Raw genomic sequence first — 23,185 nt, 5'->3', positions numbered from 1 at the left:
ACAGGATGAGATAGGAGGTCAGCACAAGATACAGGTCATAAAGACCTTGCTCATAAAACAGGCTGCAGTAAAGAAGCTGGCCCAAACCCACCAAAACTGAGATGGTAACAAGAGTGACCCCTGGTCATCCTCCCACCAGCACCATGACTGTTTTGAAATGCTATGGCAAAGTCAGGAAATTACTCCATGTGGTCTAAAAGGAGGAGGCATGAATAATCCACCCCTTGTTCGGTATATAATCAAGAAGTAACCATAAAAGTGGCCAAGCAGCAGCCCTTGGGGCTGCTCTGTCTATGGAGTAGCCATTCTTTATTCCTTTACTTTTTTAGTAAACTCACTTTCACTTTACTGTGTGGACCTGCCCTGGATTCTTTCTTGTGTGAGATCCAACCCCTTTCCTGTAACACAGTCACTGTCAGCACGGCTTGTCAAAGATTCCTGTCCCACAGTTGAGGTGCCCTTGTTTATTGACTGTGTGAGTGAGCTGGTTATTCAGTCATTGTCTCTCTGATGAACACTTCTTTACCTTGGTTTGAGTGGAGATTCTGAAACTCACTTTGTCTTTGCTGGCTGGTTCCCTGTTGGACTCTCAATAGGGGCACTAGAGGGAGACTGGGAGGCTGGAGGAGGAAGACAGGACACGCTCACTGATTCCTGTTTCATCCCCTTCCATTGTGAATAGCCTCAGTGATGCTTTTCACGGGCAACAGTGACTGGTTCCAGTTTGCAGTTTTCCCCACTCTCAGAAGTAGTCTCATTGGGCGTCCTCAGAGATATCAGCACCAGGGTCACACTATCCTCAGAGATCTGTGTTCCAGTTCCATGTGGGCCCCTCCTCTGAGCCAGAAAAGAAAATATTGTATATGCAATCTCACTGTTAAAAAATGTTACACATATATTCTAGCTAGGTTAGATTAACCAATCTTTATTAAGGAAGAAACTGCTAATTTACCCCATAGTGAAGATTGAGACCTACTGACTTGGGGCAGTGACTTATTAAAGACAAAACAAAACAGAATAATATTGGTATTATTTCATTAATTGTATCAATTTTGAAACTGTATTAATTTCATAATAGCTCTGAAGATAGAGTTTGACAAATACAAAAAGGTTCATGGTACCCAAAGACTAAATCTTCCTGGTGGTAGAGGCCACCCTATGAGCAAGCATGGAAATGGGACATGTGACCTAGCCTCAGTAAAATTAACAGGAACCATAGGTCACAAATCACAATGCTCTATGACAAGCCTTAAGAAATAATATCTTGTTGGGAGCAGTAGCTTGAGAATTTAAAGAGACCCTAGTAGTTAGGCAGGAATATCGTCATGCCTATTCAGCCTGAAAAAGTTACTGGTTGGGTCATTAAACTCCTCAGAAAAATAAAGTGGTAAGGATTAGAGAATGCTGCCATGCACTGCACGAGGATGTTTTGGTCCATAACAGACCGCATATACGGTGGTGGTCCCATAAGATTATAATGTCATAATACCGTATTGCTACTATGCCTCTTCTATGTTTAGATACACAAATACTTGCCATTGTGTTACAATTGCCTACAGTATTGAGGACTGTAACATACTGTGCAGGCTTGCAGCCTAGGAACATGCTTTACTTTAATTTATGTTCAAGTATCATTCTCCCTTAGATTTTGTGAGGTTGAAAGGTAATTGTTTAAACTGGATGTGAATGGAGAGGGGGCCTCTGGAGAGCAAAGTGCCCTCTGTTCCCCTTCCTAATGTTAATAGTCTATACCATACAGCCTAGGTGTACAGTAGGCTGTGCCATCTAGGTTTGTGTAAGTGCACTCTATGATGTTCCCACAACACAAAATCACCTAACCACACATTTCTCAGAATGTATCTGTCATTAAGTGACACATGACTATTTACACTGTTGACCTCAAGTACACAAATAGATCAGACAAGTGGAGAAAGACTTCATTCTACTTCATTCTAATTTAAATGCAGGTGCTGTCTGTAGTTAGGAAAATGTGAAGGAGCAATCAGCCTCCGGTGATATTCAAGTCTAATTAGAAATTCTTCTTGGACTGTTTAGTTCAAAGCTCCCTCTTAATCTTCCAGGAACTTAATCCTCCACACAAAGTATATGAAGACACAAAAATGTACAAAGTATGTATTTCTACATTATGTAGAAAGTATGTATAGCTATTATTTAAGTGTGGAATATTAATTTTGTTGTAAGAAGAGGGATTTATTCACTGAAATGAACTGTATGAATCTGACTCATCGCCACAGAAGTCACACAGGCTCTTCTCTGAGTCAGAAAATGTTAAGACCTTTCTGTCTATTTTTCCTTTTTAGGGACTGCTTGACTACAGCAAAAGGAGGGGCCAGCATATTTCAGTTCAAGCATGTTTGAAGTCTGTTTTCCGACATTATCTGTGAAACAAAAAATAAACATAGTAAAATCTCCACTACAAATGATCTCTATAAAGTGTAATAACATGATTTAAGTTTATTTCTTATTTTCTATATTTTATAAATTGCTACATTGAACAGTTTTAATTAAAAAAATTAAAGTTAACCTTGAAAATTTTTTTGGTTGTTGTTTTAATTTGCAGATATGATAGTACATTTTAGTTGTTCCTATACTTTAGTAGCAATCAATTTGGGTGTAAAATATTAGGGTCATAATGTTCTCTATACCTCATCCCACTCTCTCATGGTATTTGTTACTCAGAGAAGAAATCTGAGTCCTGATTATTTCAATTCCTTTGAAGAAACCAAGTTACTTTTTTTGTTTAAGAGTAGGAGTCTTTCTATTTAAATTTAAAAATTTTCACCTAGACACTTCCTATTCTAGGTCTCACTTTATGAATTTTTTCCTTGCCCATGTTGAACTCTCAACCTCCAATTTTAGATTTCTTCTCAGACCTGGAAAGCATATTTTTAAGATAAAATTTTTAATCTTTCTTGTGATCCACCATTCCATTTTATGTTTTAAGGGGATCTCTAATTTGTAGTTTGGAGTTCTATGATTTGTCCTCGCTTAAATTTCTGAGCTCTTCTAAATGTCTTTATTCATTTTACATTTGGGAATACTTCTGAAGTGAATCCTCTCCGTTACTGATTTGATTTTCACACTGTCAAATCTGTCTTTTCTTGCTTCTAGTACAAAACCTGCTGGATTTTTTCTTCTTTCTTCAGTGTCTTGAACCAAGTTTCCTTTTTAAATCTAAGTCTGTTCTTGTTGGGTGGTGGCAGTGTCCTCTCAAATTGTTTCTGGGGTCCTTACACCCCTGTGAGCTCCCAGGCCATGTCTGTGGCAATGCTGAGGACAAATGCAGGGTATGGCCCTCCTGGTGATGAAGAGGAGGTGCACCCCAGGTCACCAGAAGCCAAGAGAACCAGCGGGGCTAAGCAGGGCAGGATGTAGAAACATGTTCTCACAAAAACCCTGAAGATGAGAAGATGAGATACGATTGTCGCCGCCTGTCCCTATGTGGGCCTGACTCTCTTCACTACACTAAACTGGATGTGAATGGAGAGGGGGCCTCTGGAGAGCAAAGGGCCCTCTGTTCCCCTTCCTAATATTAATGCCTTACTTTGATTTACATTCAAGTGTCATTCTTCCTTAGATTTTGTGAGGTTGGAAGGTAATTGTCATTATTACCACAGAAAGGAAAACTGGAGTTCAAAGAAACTTAACTGAGAAGTGAGCCCTGGTCTCTGGATTCTTTTGTTGATGTCAGGAGTCACAGCAACTGGTGATGAAACAGAGCCCAGGCTCAGTGCCTCCCAGGAATGTCCTCACATCCTGTTGTGCAACTTTCCGAAGCCTCTAGGTGACTGTGGTGCCTTGTAGCTGTCCCGGGAGCCCTCAGCAGCAGTTGGAGTTGGTGCACAGGAGGGATGAGGAAGACCCGGCTCTGGGGGCTGCTGTGGATGCTCTTTGTCTCAGGTAAGACAAGGAAGAGGAGTGGGCAGGGAAGGCGTTTGGTCCAGGATCTCGGGGAGCCCTTTTCTGTTGAAGCTTCAGAACACAGGACCATCCAAGATAGAGCCACCCAATAGTTATGCCAGACTGTGCTGCTCTACCCAGAATCGGGAGAACGTGCAGTGTCTGCCCACAAAAGTAAAAGAAGGAGAGAGTCAGGGAAACAAGATGTCTGTGCATGTCGACATTGTCAGAGACAGGCAAAGTCTGGCATGGGAATAATGATAGAGTAGATCTCATCATGGCATGATCTACAATGAGTTTATTTGATGTTGAAATCTTTTTCTTATATTCCATCATGATGTTGGATGTTATATTCCATTTGATGTTGACAGTCCGTTAAACCCAAAAGGCAGTATTGATTTAACAAATATTTCCCAGGGGTCTACTATGGGCCAGCAAATATACTACTGCTGAGGACACAGATGTGACCAGAAGAGCCTGGTGCTCATTTTGGTGGGGGCGATCATCCCAGCTCTCCATGGCACGCTGGGATTGGAGGGCACAGTTGCTGAGGCTCAGCAGAGCCGGCTCATGCCCCAGCTCTTCCATGTGTCTCCTCTTATGATCTGCACAGCTCATACCTGCACCCAAACCAGAAGCATGTGAGGCTTTATTCACTCCTCCTCCTAATCCTTATATTTAGGAGGAAGGATTATGATGTTTATGAATAACAGGAGGAAAGTGTCAATATGAGTTAAAAACGAGGCTTGCCTTAGGAAGGCATGAAAAATCAGGGAGAGGTATTCTCTTGGGCCCTCTACTTTGAGCAAAGTCATGGACAACTGCCTTGTAGAGTCCATGCTCAGATGTTGCTCTGGGGCTTCTTGGAGCTGGGGTGATAATCTAGATGGGCAGAAGGGAGTTAGGTCCTCATGGACAAGTATATTTCCTCGTGTTTGATTCATGTTTTTCTGAAGGAGAACTGGGAGACAGCAGAGGGCTGAAGGTTATGTACTTGTGTGAGAGAAAACCAGTGGTATATATTTCATTGTGCCCTGTGGGGATAGGTTAGGGGTTAACCTGAATGCTCCTTGCAACTGGATGCTTATTTACGCTTGGGCCAGGACTGCTCTAATCCCTATCAGACTGTGTTGGGCCATGTAGCTCAGTGCTTTAGATGGAACCAGAGTCCTTGGGTTTGAATCCTGGCTCTAGCACTTAACTATGGTGAGACTTTGGGCAAATCACTTAATCTCTCTGTGCCTCAGTTTCCTTATCTATAAAATGGGGAGAATAATGGTGTCAACTTTTTACATTACAAAGATTAAATAAGATAGTCTTTGAAAACCCTTAGCACATAATACTTAATAGGTAGTATTTGCTATCCTTTTAATTAACATATTCAAAGGAATTCCCTTCTTGCAATGCTGCACAGACAGCTCAGCAGCCTTCGTTTCTTACTGTCTCCTTCCTTCTGCGAGAGACAGGCAAGTTTGCAAACTCAGTCACCTGTAGCTCCCACCTTCCCTGGGGAGCTGGCAAATAAAGGAGATTTATCTGTAACATTAACTTCAGAGGTTAGGGCTTCAGTGGTGACAACTTGAGGATGGAGTCTGTGTGTCTTCCAAAGAGCCCAGCACAGTGCCTGTGATAGAGAAGTTTCTCAGCCACAGTCTGATGAGTGAGTGAACAAATGAGGGAACCAGGCTTGGTTTCAGACAACACTCAGCCTCTGCTCAGCTGCCTCTTGGAGGGGCACTCCTGACCGGAGTTTGTGGGAGTTGCCCAGGAGGCCTGTTTGCAAGGTTTCCTTAGAAACTGGAGTCTGCTCCCAGAAGAACTGGCTTTCAAGACTGGTTTCACCTTTAAAATCCTTGTGAGTCCCTGAGTGGAGTCTTCCTAAGGTCAGGCAGATCTGTTGGCCTATCCTGGGGTGGGCGTGCCAGGGGGCTCCGTGAAAGGGGCAGTGCTTGTCATTTTTCACCAGGCCTGCAAGGACCTAAGTGTGTGGTATTAATAACAGCAGTACTAGTGTTACCTTGACCCTCACAGTAAACCCAGCAGCACTGTCCAGCCTATTATTTGGTGCTCCATGGGGGAAGGTACCCTAGGCCTGAGTGCGTAAGCTACAGTTTCTCAGCAACTTAGAGAGCCCCGGGTGTCCAGCTGAAACACGGACCTTGGTCTTCTAACTTCTGCTCTGCTTGGCCTCCCATCAGCAAGGCTCCCTTGGACAAGGCCAGATGAGCATTCCCAATTCTAGATGGTTAACCCGGTTCAGCCTCCAAGAATGTGGTGGAAACCATTGTCACTGTAACCCAGGGGTTCTCAAACCTGGCACTATTGACATTTGGGGTGGGATGATTCTTTGTTGTGGGGGCTGTCCTGTGCACTGTAGGATGCTTAGCCTGGTATCCACTAGATGTTAGTAGCACCCACCTCTCTCCCTGGTTATAACAACCAAAAATGTCTAGATATTGTCCAGGGTTTCAGGGAGAGTTGTGGCAGGGAGCAAAAATTGCTCCCCAGTGGAGAACCACTGCTGTGACTCTGTGACATCAAAAATAGGAGGGGACATTTCTTGGCTCAGGTAACTGGAAAGTACAAGGGGTGCTCCTCTGGAGCACAGCTGAGTCCATGACTCAGATAACGTGGGTTTTTTTTTTTCTCTCTTTCTCTCTCTTCCCTCCCCTCTCCCCTCTCTCCCTTCCTCTCACTCACTTTCTGCCTGTTTAGCCATTCTCAGGCAACCTATTCCCACATGGAAGAAAGTTTCACATAATAAAGTTTCACATCTCACTGACCTGTGAATCCTAGCAAGAAGCATTTCTCTTAATGGCTACAGCAGTCTCAGGGAGGATTCTGACCGGTCCAGCTCAGCCACGTGCTTCTTCCTAAACCAATCAGCCTGGCAAGGCCCAGGCTGGAGTGCAGTGTTGTGATCTCGGCTCACTGTAACCTCCTCCTCCTGGGTTCAAGTGATTCTCCCACCTCAGCCTCCCATGTATCTGGGACTACAGGTGTGCACCAGCATGCCTGGCTAATTTTTTGTATTTTTAGTAGAGGCGGGGTTTCACCATGTTGGCCAGGCTGGTCTCAAACTCCTGACCTCAGGTGATCTGACCTCCTCATCCTCCCAAAGTGTGGGATTACAAGCGTGAGCTACCGCACCTGACCCCGAGATGGGGTACTTGGATTGGCAAGGCCTGTGTCCTGTGCCCATCCTTGAGAATGTGGGCAGCCCCAACAGTAGAGCCACACAGGATCGTTCCCTTGGAAAGGGGTGCTCTGCTACCCAAAGGGAGAAAGGAGTGGCAGGCAGTCAGATATCCATGCCCATCATGCCCTCCAGACAGCTTCCTCACTGTTTGTCCAAAGGTCTTTTGAACTGATGTCCTTGCCCTGACTTAGGTGAAGTTCCTCAAGCTGTCCTTGGAGCCACTCTCTTCTAGCACTGTGTCTTTGCATTCACTTTTTATGTCGTACACCCTTGTAATTGTTCCCTCCCACCACGCTGCAGCCACTTGTGGTCTTAGCACAATGTCCCATGTTCTGTCTCCAGTTGGGCAGTTTCTTCCTCTCAAAGTCAGTCTTCCTGTGATCATTTATGAAATTTGATCCTCATGCACCATATGAAGTCTCACTCTTATAGTAAAAAACCTACTCACAGTGGAAAGAGCTGAGGTCTAGTGCTGGCTTGCAGGGCAAGTTGTATTTTCTCTGGAGGCCTCAAGAGCCTTGTCTGAAATATGGGTGTTTGGACAAGAAAAACAGGGGGCTCCTCTCCTTTTTCCCCACCCAGAGAGAGAAAAATAATTCCTCACAGAACCCAATTCTCTTTCCCTGCTTATAGAACTCCGAGCTACAACTGAATTAACTGAGGAAAAGTATGAATACAAAGAGGGGCAGACCCTGGAGGTAAAATGTGACTATGCACTAGAGAAGTATGCCAACAGCAGGAAAGCTTGGCAGAAAATGGAGGGAAAGATGCCCAAGATCCTGGCAAAAACAGAGAGGCCTTCAGAGAATTCCCATCAAGTCCAAGTTGGGAGGATCACACTAGAAGACTACCCTGATCATGGTTTACTGCAGGTCCAAATGACCAACCTTCAAGTGGAAGACTCTGGACTGTATCAGTGTGTGATCTACCAGCATCCCAAGGAATCTCACGTGCTGTTTAATCCCATCTGCTTGGTGGTGACCAAGGGTGAGTGGCCTGGGATTGGTGGGGATAGGAAGGCCAGGTGAGGAAAGGGACGGTGGTGGCAGCATCAGCAGAGCTGGGGTTCAGGATTCCTAGCAGGCTGTCTTCCTCCCAGAAGCTCCTTGTCTCTCATCTGAGGTCCAATAGTAAGTAGAACCTTCCATGTATGAGATTCTCCTTGAATTAGGCAAGAGCCAAATTAGGCAAAGCCTAATTTGGGGTGCTGTGGTAGGAATTGGGGTACAATTAAGGTGAGTGGTAGATTTGGGATAATTTAGTCCCATTCTTTGTTCTCCACTTAGAAGTCATGTCCTGACTCCCCTTCCCAAGGATGCATTTGGTGGCATGCCTGTGTACCTCTGAAGCAGCCCCTCTCAGATCTTTCTGTGGGCACAGACCACCTGGAGATTTTATTTCCAATGCAGACTCCAGCTGAATAGGTACAGGGTGGGACTCAAGAGTCTGCATCTCTATTGATCTCCCAGGTGATGCCAGTGCTGATAGTCCATGGCTCCCATTTTCGGGGAGCAAGATGGGAGAGCTCCAGAGCTCATACACAACTCTATCTCACTGGATAGGAGAGGCTGGTTTACTTACCTGTCCCCTATTAATTTCAGAACTGCTTGCGGGAAGCACCTGTGCCTTCCTGGGTTCTGCACCCTTAGCAAATAATGTAGTTTCTGACACAAAGTAGGCTCTCAGTAGATGTTACATTAAGGAATGAATTATAGAAGACAGAGGAAAGGGAGGCAGGTTCAAGTTCCCAGTTCCCAGAACCTGGGGAATTCTAAGCCTGAGGAAGACAAGGTGCATACATAATATATTAATAAAAGATAACTTTTAAAGCAATATGCCATAAGCCAGGTGAATGAAAGGCAGAGTGAATCAAGTAAGCCTGGAATTACTCTTGGAGAAGGTGGGGGCACATGAACTGGTGAAGAACAGAAGGCAAGTGCATTTCCAACAATACGAATGGCAAAAAATTCCTTTCTTCTTCTCTCTTTCTGCTCTCCCTCACTTCCTGCCCTTTTTTTCTTCTTTCCTTTTTTCAATCTCTGACTCAGGTTGACTCCACAGTATTTCTTTGGTTTTAGCAAAAGAAAACTTTGCATTTGGGCCATGCTTATTTCCCTCCTCAGCTTCATTTACCATACCACCTACCCGTCCATCAACTCATCCACCTTTTCATCCATACATCCATTCACCCACCCATCCACCCCTTCATCATTCATCTGTCCACCCATCCATCCAATGTGTCTTCTTGCAGGTTCTTCAGGTACCCCTGGTTCCAGTGAGAATTCTACCCAGAATGTGTATAGGACTCCTTCTACCACTGCTAAGGCCTTGGGCCCACGCTATACCAGCCCCAGAACCGTGACCCAAGCTCCACCCGAGTCAACTGTCGTTGTCTCCACTCCTGGCTCTGAAATCAACCTTACAAATGTGACAGATATCATCAGGTATGGTTTTCAGGCCCTGGGCCCCTGGTTTGGACACTGAGCCCTTTTTCCCCAGTCTGTGTGCTGAGAGGATGTGAAAGTGAGGGAAAGGGGAGGGTGGGGCAGGAGCTGACTTGAGTCACTTTAGTCTGGGTAGAAATGTCCAGGGGAAGAAGGAAGTGGTGATGGAGAATAGGGGAGGCTGTCAGCCAGGCTGTCCTCCCCAGTTCACCTTCCTTGTTTCCTTGCAACCTGAGTATTAAGGAGAGGGAAATGGCATCTTCCCCAAATTCCAATAGAGCTCATCCAACTCTAGGGGTCTGATGGGTAGTGGGAAAGCACTCTGAGTGAGGGGCCCTGGATCTAGTGTTGGCCTGACTACTGTGACTCTGGGTGAGTCAGGAACCCTCTCTGGCTTTAGCTTCCTTGACAGTTCAGTAGGCATGCTAGAAACCCAGAGCTGGAAGACATTGTCCACCTAACAGCTCTCAGCAGGAGCTGGAGCTGGGGCTAAATGCAGTATTGGTTTTTGCCTTATTGTTTTTTAAATAATATTGTTGCATGTGTCCAATTATAGATCAATAGAATTAGAATTTTTGCAGATGAGGTCCATCTCAGTATTTTTAATAAGATCTTTAGAAGACTTCTAATGTGTAGGCAAACTTAAGAACCACTAACTTAGCAATTTCACTCTTCTTTACAGTTATTACATGTTGATTTATATTAGAATGTGTTTATCATTAAATATTGAAATATCAGGGAGGAAATATTCTTTCACATTACCACTAGTCTAACATGGCTTTTTTCTCATATTCTCTTCTAGTCTTTATTTATGTTTATACATATTTTAATATGGCAGTAGGTCTAATTATACCTGTTTTTTTTCTTTTCCATGCTGAAATTATTCTTTGATGCTGCTACCTAAATTCCATAAATATAATTTCAATAAGTGCATATTTTTCTATCAATTGTGAAAGCCATAACTTACATAATCATTGGCCTGTTCTTAGACATTGATATAGTGTTGATAACTCTGAGATAAACATTTTCTTGCAGATGTATTTTTCTTCTTTTAAATAATTAACTCAAATGAAATTTCCATGAGATAATTTAAACACTGATATCATTTTGTATACAAATAGCATCTACCAATGGTCTTCCAGAAGATTGGAAACAATTTGCATTGTGATTCATTATGCATAAATAAAGCAGTGTCACTGCAGGCTTACAGAGATGGATTTAGTCTTTTAAATCATTAAATAGTGTGAGTTAAATCACATTCCTGCTAAAATGAATGTGAACTGGTGCCTGCCCTAATTTCTCTATGAGTGTAGACTCCACCTCCATATGGGTAGTAGCAGTGCCTTTTTTCCCATTACATTGTTTGGAGAACAGAGTGTTCATTAAACCTTTGTGGAATAAATCAAACGAACGATCCACTAGGAGTCAATTCTTTTTTCTCTACTTTCATTTTGCAATACATAAGTGAAGAGTACATGACCTTTGCCCATATTCCTACTTTTACGGGAAGGAGGGCCTTAAGTGTAAGCTGTCCAGGTTCTGAGCCTTTTAAACAAAGAATTGGACAAGATGCACAGAGTAACAAAGGAATGAAGCAGTGAAAGCAGGAATTTATTTAAGCGAGAAAGTGCTCCCCAGGGTAGAAGTGGCCCTGAGCAAGCGGCTCAAGGGCCAGGTTACAAAGTTTTCTGGGTTTTAAGTACTCCACGTGAGGTTCCTCTCAGTTACCGTTATCTGTATAAAGCATTTGGTTTGTGGCTACCTAAAGGCTGAGGTGAATTGGCGCCCTCTGCGGATAAAGAGATGGTCATTTGTGATTGGCACATGACCAATCCAAGGCACTGTCCCTTTCCATCTGAGACATGGTGGAAGGGGGAAGGCTGTGTGGAGAGTAGCCTTTGATCCTTTGCTGCTGGGGAATGGGGAGATGGGGTTTTTCCTTTTGGTTTAGCTTTAGAAAATTTGTGTTAATTGGCCTTTAGGTTCCCTGACCCCAGCACCAGGAGTTTTCCTTTTGATCCAGTTTTGGGAAATCAGCACGAATCTGTTCTAGATTCCTTGATCCCAGACCTTGGTGTTGCTCCTTGATTCAGCATGAATTGGCCTTATGTTTCTGTCTCCAGACCCTATTCTCCTGCCTCACTACTAGAGACTGCATCTCTCTTTTACCTGTTAACTTTATCGTCTAATATGAACTATCCTTTCAGCAAAAGTCCAGTCTGGAATCCACTGTAGCTGTTTGAAAAGAAGAAGCTTTTTTTTTCTTTTCCTTCCTTCCTTCCTTCCTTCCCTTCCCTTCCCTTCCCTTCCCTTCCCTTCCCTTCCCTTCCCTTCCCTTCCCTCCCCTCCCCTCCCCTCCCCTCCCCTCCCCTCCCCTCCCCTCCCCTCCCCTCCCCTCCCCTCCCCTCCCCTCCCTTCCCTTCCCTTCCCTTCCCTTCCCTTCCCTTCCTTTCTTTCTTTTTTTTGTTTGAGACAGGGTCTCACTCTGTCAACCAGGCTGGAGTGGAGTGGCGCAATCATGGCTCACTGTAGCCTCAACCTCCTCCCACCTTTGCCTCCCAAGTAGCTGGGACCACAGATGCATACCATCAGGACAGCTAATACTTTTTATTGTTTTTGTAGAGATGGGGGTCTCCCTGTGTTACCCAGGCTGATCTCGAATTCTTGGGATCAAGTGATCCTCCCACCTCGGCCTCCCAAAGTGCTGGGATTACAAGTGTGAACCACCACATCTAGCCAGGAAAAGAAGGAATTTAATGCAGGGAATTGTTTGCCCAGGTGATGGAAGAGCTGAGACACTAATTTGGCGATAGAGAGGCACTGCAGATGTAGCCACTATCACCTTATCTCTAGGTAGGTTCCCCAGAAGCAAGCCATAAAGTCTTGTTAAAATGTTTTAGGACTAGGCATCGTGGCTCACATTTATAATCCCAGGACTTTGGGAGGCTGAGGTGGGAGAATCACTTGAGCCCAGGAATTTGAGATTAGCCTGGGCAACTTAGCAAGACCCTGTCTTTACACAAAAATAAAAAAATTGGCAGGGCATGGTGGCATGCACCCATGGTCCCAGCTACTTGGGAGGCTGAGGCACGAGGATCACTTGAGCCTGGAAGATCGAGGTTTCAGTGAGCTGTGATCAAGCCATTGTACTCCAGCCTGGGCAACAGAGCAAGATCCTGCTCTCTCTCTCTAAAAAAAAATGACAAAAAAAAAAAAATGTTTTAGGAAGTGATTTCTGGCAAAGCCATTGAGGAAGTGGGACCAGGAAGGGAAGGAAGGCAAGCAAGGTTGTCATAACCAAGGAGTATCTCACAGGATAACTCTGGCTCAGTCTTGTAAAGGAGCTCTGGGGACTCCTGAGTCACATTTGGAGTTGTCCCTGTAAGGGGCAGTAACTGAGCAAGGGCAGCTCTAACCAAGGCCAAACACATGAATTCCTGGGCCTTCAGGGCGTTAGTAGCTTGTGTGCAGCCTCGAAAGAAATGCAGGTGGTGGCCTGTTGGGAGTGGACATGCCCCGCGAGTTCAGCCTAGGAAAATGGTACAGCACTCAGAGTGGATAAGGCAGAGCACTCGCAGGAGGGACTTGGGGAGGAGGTGCAGTGAGCAGGGCCCAGAAGCCAGGACATTCAGGTTGCAGCACTGGAGTCAGGGCAGATGCTGAGGATGCTGAGTGGGCCACAATCATGTGAGGGGTGAGAGAGATGCTGGCTCCCTGTGCCTTGCCGCCTGTCTCTCTGCCCCATCCCTGCCCCTGTCTCTGCCCCCTGTCCCCTACCAGTCGCTGAACTTGACCAGGCAGCCTTGAGAATGTAGTCCCCTGTGCTACAAGTCAGGGCCCTTGACTAGGGGTGGATTTCGGGCAAATAGGCAGTTTTCTGCTTTCTAGCTCCTTTATGCTGTTTTCCTCTTTGCTAGTTTGTGCATGTGGTTTTAAGTTTTGTATAGGTGGATGTGTTGATTTTAAATCAGTTGCTTTGCTTTATTCCTTAATGTGTCTTATTCTATTTCCTGGTGACTTTTCTTGGATTGTTTTTTAATTTTATTTAAATGTTTAATCCAGGGAGAAGATTTATTCTGCCACATGCTGTAAACTGTAGAAAAGGCTACTCCATTATCATGTCGCTGTCCAGATACTGCAAGACTATTTACTAAATGATCCTCCTGCCTCTCCAAGTAGCTGGGACCATGGGTGCATGCTACCATATCCGGCTTATCCACTGGACCTCTGATTTCCTTAGGCGTTATGTTCCCACATGGCACTGGCTCTGCATCTGGCCTTTTTGTTCCATTGCCATCTGTCTGTCCCTGTTTCTTACCATGCCACATCCTTGTGTTCTCATCTGCTTGCATGTCTGCTGATGGAACTGGTCAAGTGCCCTCACTCCTTTGCATCTTTTTATTATGATACCTATTGATGTTTACCCAGAACCCTTAAAATCATTTCACCAAAATCTATAAAATTCATGATGAGATTTTCACTAGGGTTGGATTCTTCTCGGTTTATAGGTGAGGAAACTGAGCTAAAGAGGTGAGATGACTATCCCAGTAGGCAGGGGATGGTGCTGAGACTAGAGAGCGGGTTTCCTAGCTGGGGTTCCCTCTCCCTACCACATCACAAGGAGGAGGATGGGCTGATCAGCCTGACAGTCTCCCAACAGTGCCTCTCCTGGACAGGGATCTATACTCTCCACTGAATTATTTCTAATCAGTAGTTTTTGGCAGTGAGACAGACCGAAAAGCACAGGGTCAGGCAGTGTGGGAAAGGTGCAGCAAGGACCTAAGCAGAGGGGAGTGTGACATGAAGGCATTTTCTAGAGGGAACACATGCATGTGGGGGAGCCTTTACCAGCAGTAGCGTTCAGTCTCCTCTCTCCCGCAGGGTTCCTGTGTTCAATATTGTCATTATCGTGGCTGGTGGATTCCTGAGTAAGAGCCTGGTCTTCTCTGTCCTGTTTGCTGTCACGCTGAGGTCATTTGGACCCTAGACCCACGAACCCACGAGAACGTCCTCTGACTTCCAGCCATATCCATCTGGCAGTTGTGCCAAGGGAGGAGGGAGGAGGTAAAAGGCGGGGAGTTAATAACATGAATTAAATCTGTAATCACAGGCTACTTCTAAAGTCAGCATCTCACCTTCCTGCTCACTGCCCTCATTTCTCTAATAACCTTGGGTGGGCATTTCCGCCTCAGAAAAGAAGTTACAGCCCCAAACATGCCTGGTCCTTCATTCCACCAGCCACTTGGGGTTTGCATGAAGTACAGACAGGTCAATGTTTTTCACTGTAATTCTCTTGTGGGGGCTGTGACGTGCAGAAGGCACACCTGATACTTCTGCTCAGTTTTGCCTTGGACCATACAATTTTGGCCTGACCTGGACAGAGCTCCCACTACAGAAGCATCCTGCTCGCCCTATGCTGGGACTTCCTCTTTCTAGCATCAGACACTTGGGTTTCATGCTTATATGTGGTTCTTTCCAACACTCCCAGGAAGATTGTGGAGCATGGAGAAATAAGACATCATGGTGAGAAAGTGCATCCTTCTCAGAGAAAAGAGTTAAACTGAGTATCTTGTCCTGAGGAAATACTGGCAGGCTGAGATGGGATCCATAGGAGAACATCAACAGACAGTGTCAGACATCCTGTGTGCATTTATCGCTGGAGCCTGAAAATAGCCCCATGAAGGCAGAAATGTATGTGACTGGAACGAGGCCACATGAGTAAGTCACCGCCCACTGGCAGGAGTGAAAACTGAAGAGCTCCTTACCTGAAGGACCCCAAAGCCATATGGAATAGAATGACCAGGCGTTCTGCCTGTGTCTAAACGCCTCTTTCCTGTATCACACAAGGGGCAGGGATGGAGGGGTAAAAGCTCTCCCCACCGGGGAGGCTTCTGGAGGCTGTCCCCATGTGCTCGTCTAGTTCCCCACTCTGCCCTCCTCCTCCTCTCTCAGTCTGCTCCTGGAGCACCTGCTTCAGTTTCCATGCTCTCTCCAGTGCCCTCCTCTGTGAAGTATGTAGGTGTTCAGGCCACCACGGAGAAAATCTCTGTGGGAGATTTTCTTGCAGTCTCCCACAGATTTCAATCAGGATTTTGTTATTTCCCACCGTTCGAGATTCCCTTTAAGGGAAACGGGCCTCATGGATGGGGAAAGGATGGTGGGTCCTTCCAGCCCAATTTAGTGATGTCCAGGGCAGATATTATCCTCAATTCCCAAGAGCAATCACACTTTTCTATACACACAGTGTGTCTCATGTCAGGTAAATGTATTTTCACAATGAGCTCCACTCCTGTGGAAACAATTCTCTGCACGCGGAGGTCCAGCTCCCAGCCTGCTCCATCACATAGGGACTTCCCCATTCCTCTGAACGCTGCTCTGTCAGAACCTGCCCAGGTAACGGTAACGACCCTAGAGAGATGATTTCTGAACCCCAATTTTGGGCCCATTAGAAGATGTGTGGGGGGCATTTATTTCATCCTGATGCTCTGGTGACAATCTTTGCAGAGGCACTAGATCCGGAAGCTGTTAATCTCTGCATTTATTTTCTTACCTAAAAGAATCAAGCAGCTCAGAGGCAGTGACTGTGCAGGATGCAGTGTTTGTATGCTGAGCTTGCTGGTCTGGAACCTGCACTTTAGCAATCCCATTGTTGCTCCTGTTTATGAGGTTGACAAAGTGCCAGGGCAAGGGAGTATTATCATTAAATGCACTCCAGGAGAGGCGGAACACACGAGGGCGGTGTTTCTCAGAGGTCTTTAGACCACCTGCATCAGATTCTCCTGGAGCATAAAGCAAATGCTTAGAGTCCAGGGCCCCTGCAGATCTTCTGTATCCTAGTATACAGCTCCCTCTTAGTGAATCTCAAGCTTGTTTCCAAGAAGTCATTACAGTCCTTACGAAAGCCCATGACACTTTCCTAGAGATTCATCCAGATGTAACCCAGTGCGTGGTCCAGTGCATGCCTGTGTGCTTAACTTATTATAGATCAAGTGTTATTTAAGTCCAACATATCAAACGTGCCTGAAATACTATATGCATTAAATTGGAAGACAAATGGCCATACTGGATACTCTCCCATTTGCACTTACAGGCCACGCCATGCTCCATCCTCCCCATCCTGCCTGGGAACCTGACCAATGTGGCTAAACCAGCAGGCTCCTTGGCTGCCAGTTTCTGGCTGGTTGAACCAATGGGAAACATGAAAGAAGAGCCAAGGGTGGGGAGAGAGTCAGAACAGAGTTTCTGTCCTCAGGGCTCTCTCCCTGGGAGGTGGTGGCAGGAATGGCTGCCTTCCTCTCTGAAGGCTCCTTCAAGCCCCTCACCAAACAGTTCCCATCTCTGAGTCCAGCCACCTGCTCCATCTTCTCCTCTGTAGGCCCAGTGGTGGGAACGGCCCACCACTGTTGCCAGCCTCAGCATACTGAAGCACCCCTTACTGCATTCCCTAAATTCTATGCACATGTTTATTAAATACTCTTCAATTACCCAGTTTCAACGAGCCACCGGTGTCTTGCTTTTACCTTGACTGATACAATAGTGTTGTGTGGTTAATGACACAGACCTTGGAGGAAAACAATATCTGGGTTTGAATCCCTGCTCTGCATCCTTGCAGGGTGTCTGATCCTGGGTGACTCAGTTAACCTTCTGGGCCTCAATATTCCTCCTTGCCTTAATGGGCATGATGGTGCCTAACCATGCCAGTGATGATTCTGGACGCTAACAACAGAATCCAACTCTGGCTATCTAAAACAGCAAGGGAATTCTAGAGGGATATCAGTAACTCAGAGTTGATGAGAGGCTGGGGGATTGGGTTTGGAAAATGGGCAGAAGCCAAGAGAGAATAGACAGCAGAGGCCACACGAGACAGTCTGGCCATGTTGCCATCAATGCCACTGCCCCGGACACTGGAGGCCACCATGCTATTCCTAGACTCTGAATCCCAAAATTGCCTCCGAGTAAGTCATCTCCAACTGGCTCTGCATTTGTGTCTCATCTGCAGATCTGGGGTCCTGGGCAGAATCATGCATGTGGCCAGGCTTAGGTCAAGTCACGTGCCTGCAGCATAGCTGCCGGGAGGAGGGTGGGAGGAATAGCTGCTTCCGTCCTCAATAGAAGGGGAAGCAGGGCTCTGCATCTGTGTGAAACTCACACATTGGAGCCTGTACCCCCAAAAGAAAAAGGTGTTTGGTGCTGGAGAGTCACAAGATGACATGCCTCCATTATACCAGCTCCCAATGTTGACAGGATCCAAGGAGATGCCTGAGTAAAGCACCTGGCACACAGTAGGACTTCAATCCATGGTGGTTACTGCTATTACTGTTATAACTGTGGTCTCCATGCCTGTGCCTGGACAGGGTAGCTCAGGGAAGCCCATACCTGGTACTCAGGCAAAGGCCCTGAGCCCCCGAGACATGCTGCAGGGCCCATCTTACCTATATGCAGCTCTTGTAGACATGGTCAGCTTGGACTCTTTGCCTCAGAACCACCTAAGCTGTTGTTAAAATACAGATTCCTGGGCCCCTTCGCAGATCTGCCAAGTCAGAATGTCTGGGGGTGGAGCCTGGGTGTGTACGTGTGCTACACTTCCTGAGTAAAGCCACGTGCCTGTGCTTGGGAACCATGGGGCAGGCTGATATTAAAGAGGGCGGGTTCAGCAGAAAGGCTTGAACCCAGCCTTGCGGGGTGAACAGTATTTGTTTGCACAGTACCATTTCACAGGGAGACTGGGGTGCAGGCTTGTGGGTTGTAGGGGTCAGTGGTCAGTGATGAGGAGGTTGGTGGCCTGAGGGGGTGAGTGACGCAGTGGGGACCTCGGGTGAGTGGGTCTAGACTCACCATGGTGCAAAAAGGGAAGCAACTGAGTGTTCCTATCAGGACTGTGACATCATGATGGCAGGAAGGAAGCTGTCACAAGGGTGGCTAGCTTGCCTCTCTTCTGCATTTTCCTGAGCTGTTCCCCCAGTCACATTTCCTCCAAGGTTTCTCAACTGTAAAGTAACTGCCCAGCCTCGTGGGGAGATGGTGACCATGTATGTGGGGCAACATCCTGTAGCAAGTAGAAGAGGCCCTGGGCCAGCCGGCAGACAACACATCTAGGTGGCAGATAGAGTGGAGGGGGCAGGGCTCGGGGGGTGGCCCTGGTGGCTGCTGCTGCTGCTCCTGCTGCTGCTGGTGCAGGTAAGGAGAGTGGGTAAGCAGGCTGGGCAAGAGGGCACCAGGGAGAGGGATGTAGACAGCCCAGCAGAAGTGCCCACTAGTGGGAGTTTCCTCTCATATCTTTGGGATGGACTGGAATGGGGTCAGGTAATGTGGTACAGATGGGAAAGGGAAAGGAAGGCAATGCATGCAGACTGTGCTAGTCCACCCTGACTCAGGAGGGACTGGGAGATGAAATAGATGCTGGAGGTTCCTCTACTGCATCTTGAAGTTGAGAGAATTAGGTGGATCCAGCCAAGCAATTCCCCAGCACTGTGCTGATATCCTGGGAGATGTAAAGAAAAGCAAGGCAAAGTCTCCCCTTAAAAAAGCATGCACTCACTGTGCAGAGGAGGCATTAGTAGAGCATAAGGTAAATAACAGCAAAAAGACAGGTAGTAACATGAAAACAAAACTTCTGTTGAAGTCACTAGCAAGACAACGAAGGGAGTGTGGAGAAGAGGATAGGAGTTCTGGAATCAGACAGGGCTGGGGCAACAAATCCCATCTCAGCCACACTCTACGTATGTGACCTTGAGTAAGGTTTGTAACCTCTATTAGGCTCAGTTTCCTCATTTGTAAATGGAACTGACTCACAGGTATGTATTTGTAGGTGGCACCTACTTCAGAGAGTTGTCTTAATAATTAAACAGTGGATGGATGGAAAGCCCTTGGCTCAGTATTTAGGGCCTAATAAGTGCTTAAATTTTTTTTTTTTTTTAGATGGAATCTCACTCTGTCACCAGGCTGGAGTGCACTGGCATGATCACGGCTCACCACAACCTCTGACTCCCTGGATCAAGCGATTCTCCTGCCTCAGCCTCCTGAGTAGCTGGGATTACAGGCATGTGCCACCATACCTAGCTAATTTTTGTATTTTTAGTAGAGACAGGGTTTCACCATGTTGGCCAGGATAGTCTCGCCTCGGCCTTCCAAAGTGCTGGGATTACAGGCATGAGCCACCGCCCCAGCCATGCTTAAATATTTTATGATGGGAGATGATGATGATGGAACCAGGTGTAGGGTGATCCGTGACATTGAGGGTGAAGAAGAGAGAGACTAGTGCCAGCTACAACTGTTCAGGTTGATTCCCCTCTGGGACCAAATGGGAATATCCCTTCCATTTGGGAGAAGAGAGAAGAGTGGGAAGAGCATGTGTCTTGGGGACACCCGGAGCTAATACAAAGAGCTGTGTGAGGCCAAGTGCTATGGCTCACACCTATAATCCCAACACTTTGGGAGACTGAGGTCCGAGGATGGCTTGAGCCCAGGAGTTCAAGACCAATCTGGGAAACATAGTGAGATCCATGTTTCTATAAAGAACAAAAAGTTAGCTGGGCATGGTGGCACATGCCTGTAGTCCCAGCTACTTGGTGGGGGCTGAGATGGGAGGATCACTTGAACCCAGGAGGTCAAGACTGCAGTGACTGCACCACTGCACTCCAGCCTGTGTGACAGAGCAAGACTCTGTCTCAAAAAACAAAGACAAAGACAAAAGAACTGTATACCAGAAAGCAAAAGGCATGCCTGGGCCACCACAAGTGGAATAGAAAATGGATGGTAAATCTGGTGAAGTTCTTTTGTACCTTTTTATGATGAACATTTTCCAGTCTACGAAATGTAGCAAGAGTAGTTACTGTCAATTCATCATCTAGATTCAAACTTCAACCATGATACATATTTGCCTCATTTGCTCCATACAGGTAGGAATCTTGCTGACATATTATACATACATATAATATTATATATATAAAATATCATATCATATATATAAAATATATCATATATATAATATATAATGTATATATGCAAACAGACACATATATGATTGCAGAACCTTTTAAAAATAATCACAGAAATACTTAATCACTCCTACATGCTTGACGGAGGAGCTAGGAATACTCTTCGTCTGTGGTCCTGTGTCTGTGTTGTGGTCTGAGACTGGGGATGCAGAGGTGAGGGAAGAAATCATGTTTGCTCAGCGAAGTGCTTGACTCTTCATTCCCGGATTCCAAGCTGTAGGTGACATGGAGGAGCAAATGTGCCTGCTAGAAGGACAGACTCTGACCGTGGTCTGTTCTTACATCATGAAATATGCCTCCAGCCTGAAGGCCTGGCAGTGGGGGTGGAGCCAGGTTCCCCTGGAGACTCTGGTGCTCATGGAGATAAGAAACAAAGACCTAAACTGGGCCTGGGCCAGGAGGCACCTGCTGGAGGGTTATCCCACGGAAGCCATAATCAGGGTCATGGTGATAGGGCTCTGGAGGCAGGACTTGAGGCTGTATCAGTGCATGACCCACCTGTCTCCTCAGGACCCCTTTGTTCTGCACTATCGGATTTGGCTGGTATTGGTGCAAAGGTGAGCAGCTGCAGGGCCCAGGTCAGCGAAGGGTCTCCTTAGGCACAGCCAATGAGCTGGACCCCATTTGCCCATTCATGAGGGGCTGTTTGGAGAGACAGCACAGAGCAATGGGAAAATTTCCGGGCCTCAGATCAGGGGACCTGGGTCTTCCATTCTCTTGCTTTGTGACTTTTTTGAGAAAGTCAATAGCTTCTCTCTGGGCCTCCGTTTTCTCACCTGTAAGACAAGGATGTTGGACTAGGTGACATAAAAAATTATCTTACTCTGTGGCAGAGGGCTGCTAGAGAAACTGGTTAATTGAACATGTGCTATGAGCCAAGCACGTACCTTTTTAATCTCTTTACTCTGAAATAAGTGCTGCCGTCTTCACTGCAGAAGAGAAGACGCAAAGAGGTTAAGTTATTCACTATATCATTCTGCAGATAAGTGGTGCAGCTGTGACTTACAGGGATCCATCTGATTGCCTGGTGACTCAAGGAAATGGGCCCCATTTGGCCAATGAAAAGCTGTTCCTCTTCTCAGGGATTTCAATAGCAGTAGATGAGGCACAGTTATTAGAGAGGAAAATGAAGGACATTTTGGTGACCTTCAGTTGCTTCTCATTGGTGGAAACACTGCCAGTTCCCCCTCCTTTGTTAGCAAGCCTGCCTGCCTACATGGGGAGGCAGAACTGGGATGGTGGAGCTCAGTGGTTTTGCCTCAAGTTTTTCTATAAAACTCTTTTCAGGCTAGTGAATTTGAGAGGCCTCCATTAGCACAGGACATTACTCTTCTGCTATTTGAATATATGCTAATCTGAATATGTGAATCTCAGGACAGGCTGGGGCTGAAGTTGAACTTCATAGCATCTGCAAATAAACAGTTGACCAAGCAAAGGGACAGAGCCATGGGCAGGATGGTTGGAATCTACTGAACCCATATAATAGAATACAATAATTTCCCAGTTCTTGAGAAACATACCCGGTCACTGGCAGGCTGATTACAAATTAATGATGCAATTGGTCAAGCGGTTCCATCACCCACTGCTCCTGACTCAGGAACATTTTAGTAATTTGGTCTTAGTGTCTCTTTGTTACATAAATACTAAAACTTCAGTCCTTTGCAAAGGTAAGGGCAGCCATCACAGGGCAATAGAAGATTCTGGATTCTTGGTCCCTCTCTGCCTTGATCACACTTACTGACCTTGGGGAAGCACCTCACCCTTTTTTAGGCCTCAGTAAATCCCTGGCAGTGGGGCTTCCCCTCTGTGACATTCAGTAGCTCCAACCTTTTGGGTTTGTGGATCTTTATTGAGTTCAGGGAAATAAAGGCCTATATTTCACATGTAGCAAATTTGGCCCAGTCCAGGCACCAGTGGATGGCTTAGTCCTTGTGGTCTGAATCCATCATTGGAGTTCTGCCCAGTTCTTTAACTTAAGTCTTAAAAAAGACAAGAGAAATGGTTGAGAAAGACTGAGCTCATACTATTAAATGAGAACTGTATCAAGTTTAATAAGGATACACTTAAACATAATTATCTTCATTGAACCATAAAACAAGCAGTGCTATTCTGATAGCAGCTTCATATTTCTTCTCTCCAGGAACTGGAGAAAACTTGAGGCTAATCTAGCCAGAAAAGCAGCATCCCGTACAGATTGTTCCTGTCTGTCTCCTGTGTGGGCTGCCTGACCCAATCATTTCCCCCGCTTAAATTTGCAGGGAAAAAGCATGACATTTGGCATCAGAAGGCCGGATGTGGAATCCCATCCTCCCCCACCACTGCACACTGGGCACTTTCGGATAAGTCAGTTCCTCTCCCAGGCTGGAACTCAATCCTTGCATTCATGTTATAAAGGAAAACCTACGTCCTGAAAGATGGCAAGGTCAACTGTAAACAAACAAAAATGCAAACATGCTGTTTTTTTCCACAAAAGAGCTTCATGTAACCAAACTGAATTGACAGACTCCTTATTTCACAGCCCACAGTCATCAAAGGAAACACTTTACCACTCATTTGGTTTCATGTGTTTTTTAATGTGTATTTTTATGTATAGAGATGGAGTCTTGCTATGTTACCCAGGCTGG

General features: G+C 46.0%; 3 protein-coding genes across 5 annotated transcripts in view; 2 read left to right on the top strand and 1 right to left on the bottom strand.

Moving 5' to 3' along the window:
• OARD1 (O-acyl-ADP-ribose deacylase 1) overlaps positions 1 to 23,185 on the top strand; it is a 449,744-nt gene that overhangs the window by 208,547 nt on the left and 218,012 nt on the right. The gene's annotated exons all lie outside the window — the stretch shown is intronic.
• TOMM6 (translocase of outer mitochondrial membrane 6) overlaps positions 1 to 23,185 on the bottom strand; it is a 657,333-nt gene that overhangs the window by 499,671 nt on the left and 134,477 nt on the right. The gene's annotated exons all lie outside the window — the stretch shown is intronic.
• On the top strand, positions 3,783 to 14,676 carry TREM1 (triggering receptor expressed on myeloid cells 1). Of its 3 annotated transcripts, none has more exons than XM_050789495.1 (4): positions 3,783 to 3,921; positions 7,754 to 8,107; positions 9,372 to 9,564; positions 14,446 to 14,676. In XM_050789495.1, exons 1-4 carry the CDS (start codon positions 3,873 to 3,875, stop codon positions 14,549 to 14,551), a joined length of 702 nt encoding a protein of 233 aa, XP_050645452.1. In that variant the 5' UTR covers positions 3,783 to 3,872; the 3' UTR covers positions 14,552 to 14,676. The 3 variants fall into 3 exon arrangements, with proteins under 3 accessions (XP_050645452.1, XP_050645454.1, XP_050645453.1); XM_050789497.1 differs by lacking the exon at positions 14,446 to 14,676 and adding an exon at positions 13,627 to 14,438 and having other exon boundaries at positions 3,794 to 3,921; XM_050789496.1 differs by lacking the exon at positions 14,446 to 14,676 and adding an exon at positions 12,187 to 13,612 and having other exon boundaries at positions 3,794 to 3,921.

Source organism: Macaca thibetana, chromosome 4 (genome assembly GCF_024542745.1).
Source record: "Macaca thibetana thibetana isolate TM-01 chromosome 4, ASM2454274v1, whole genome shotgun sequence".
NCBI classification, from domain to species: Eukaryota; Metazoa; Chordata; class Mammalia; order Primates; family Cercopithecidae; genus Macaca; species Macaca thibetana.
This window is presented reverse-complemented; position numbering and strand designations above follow the sequence as displayed.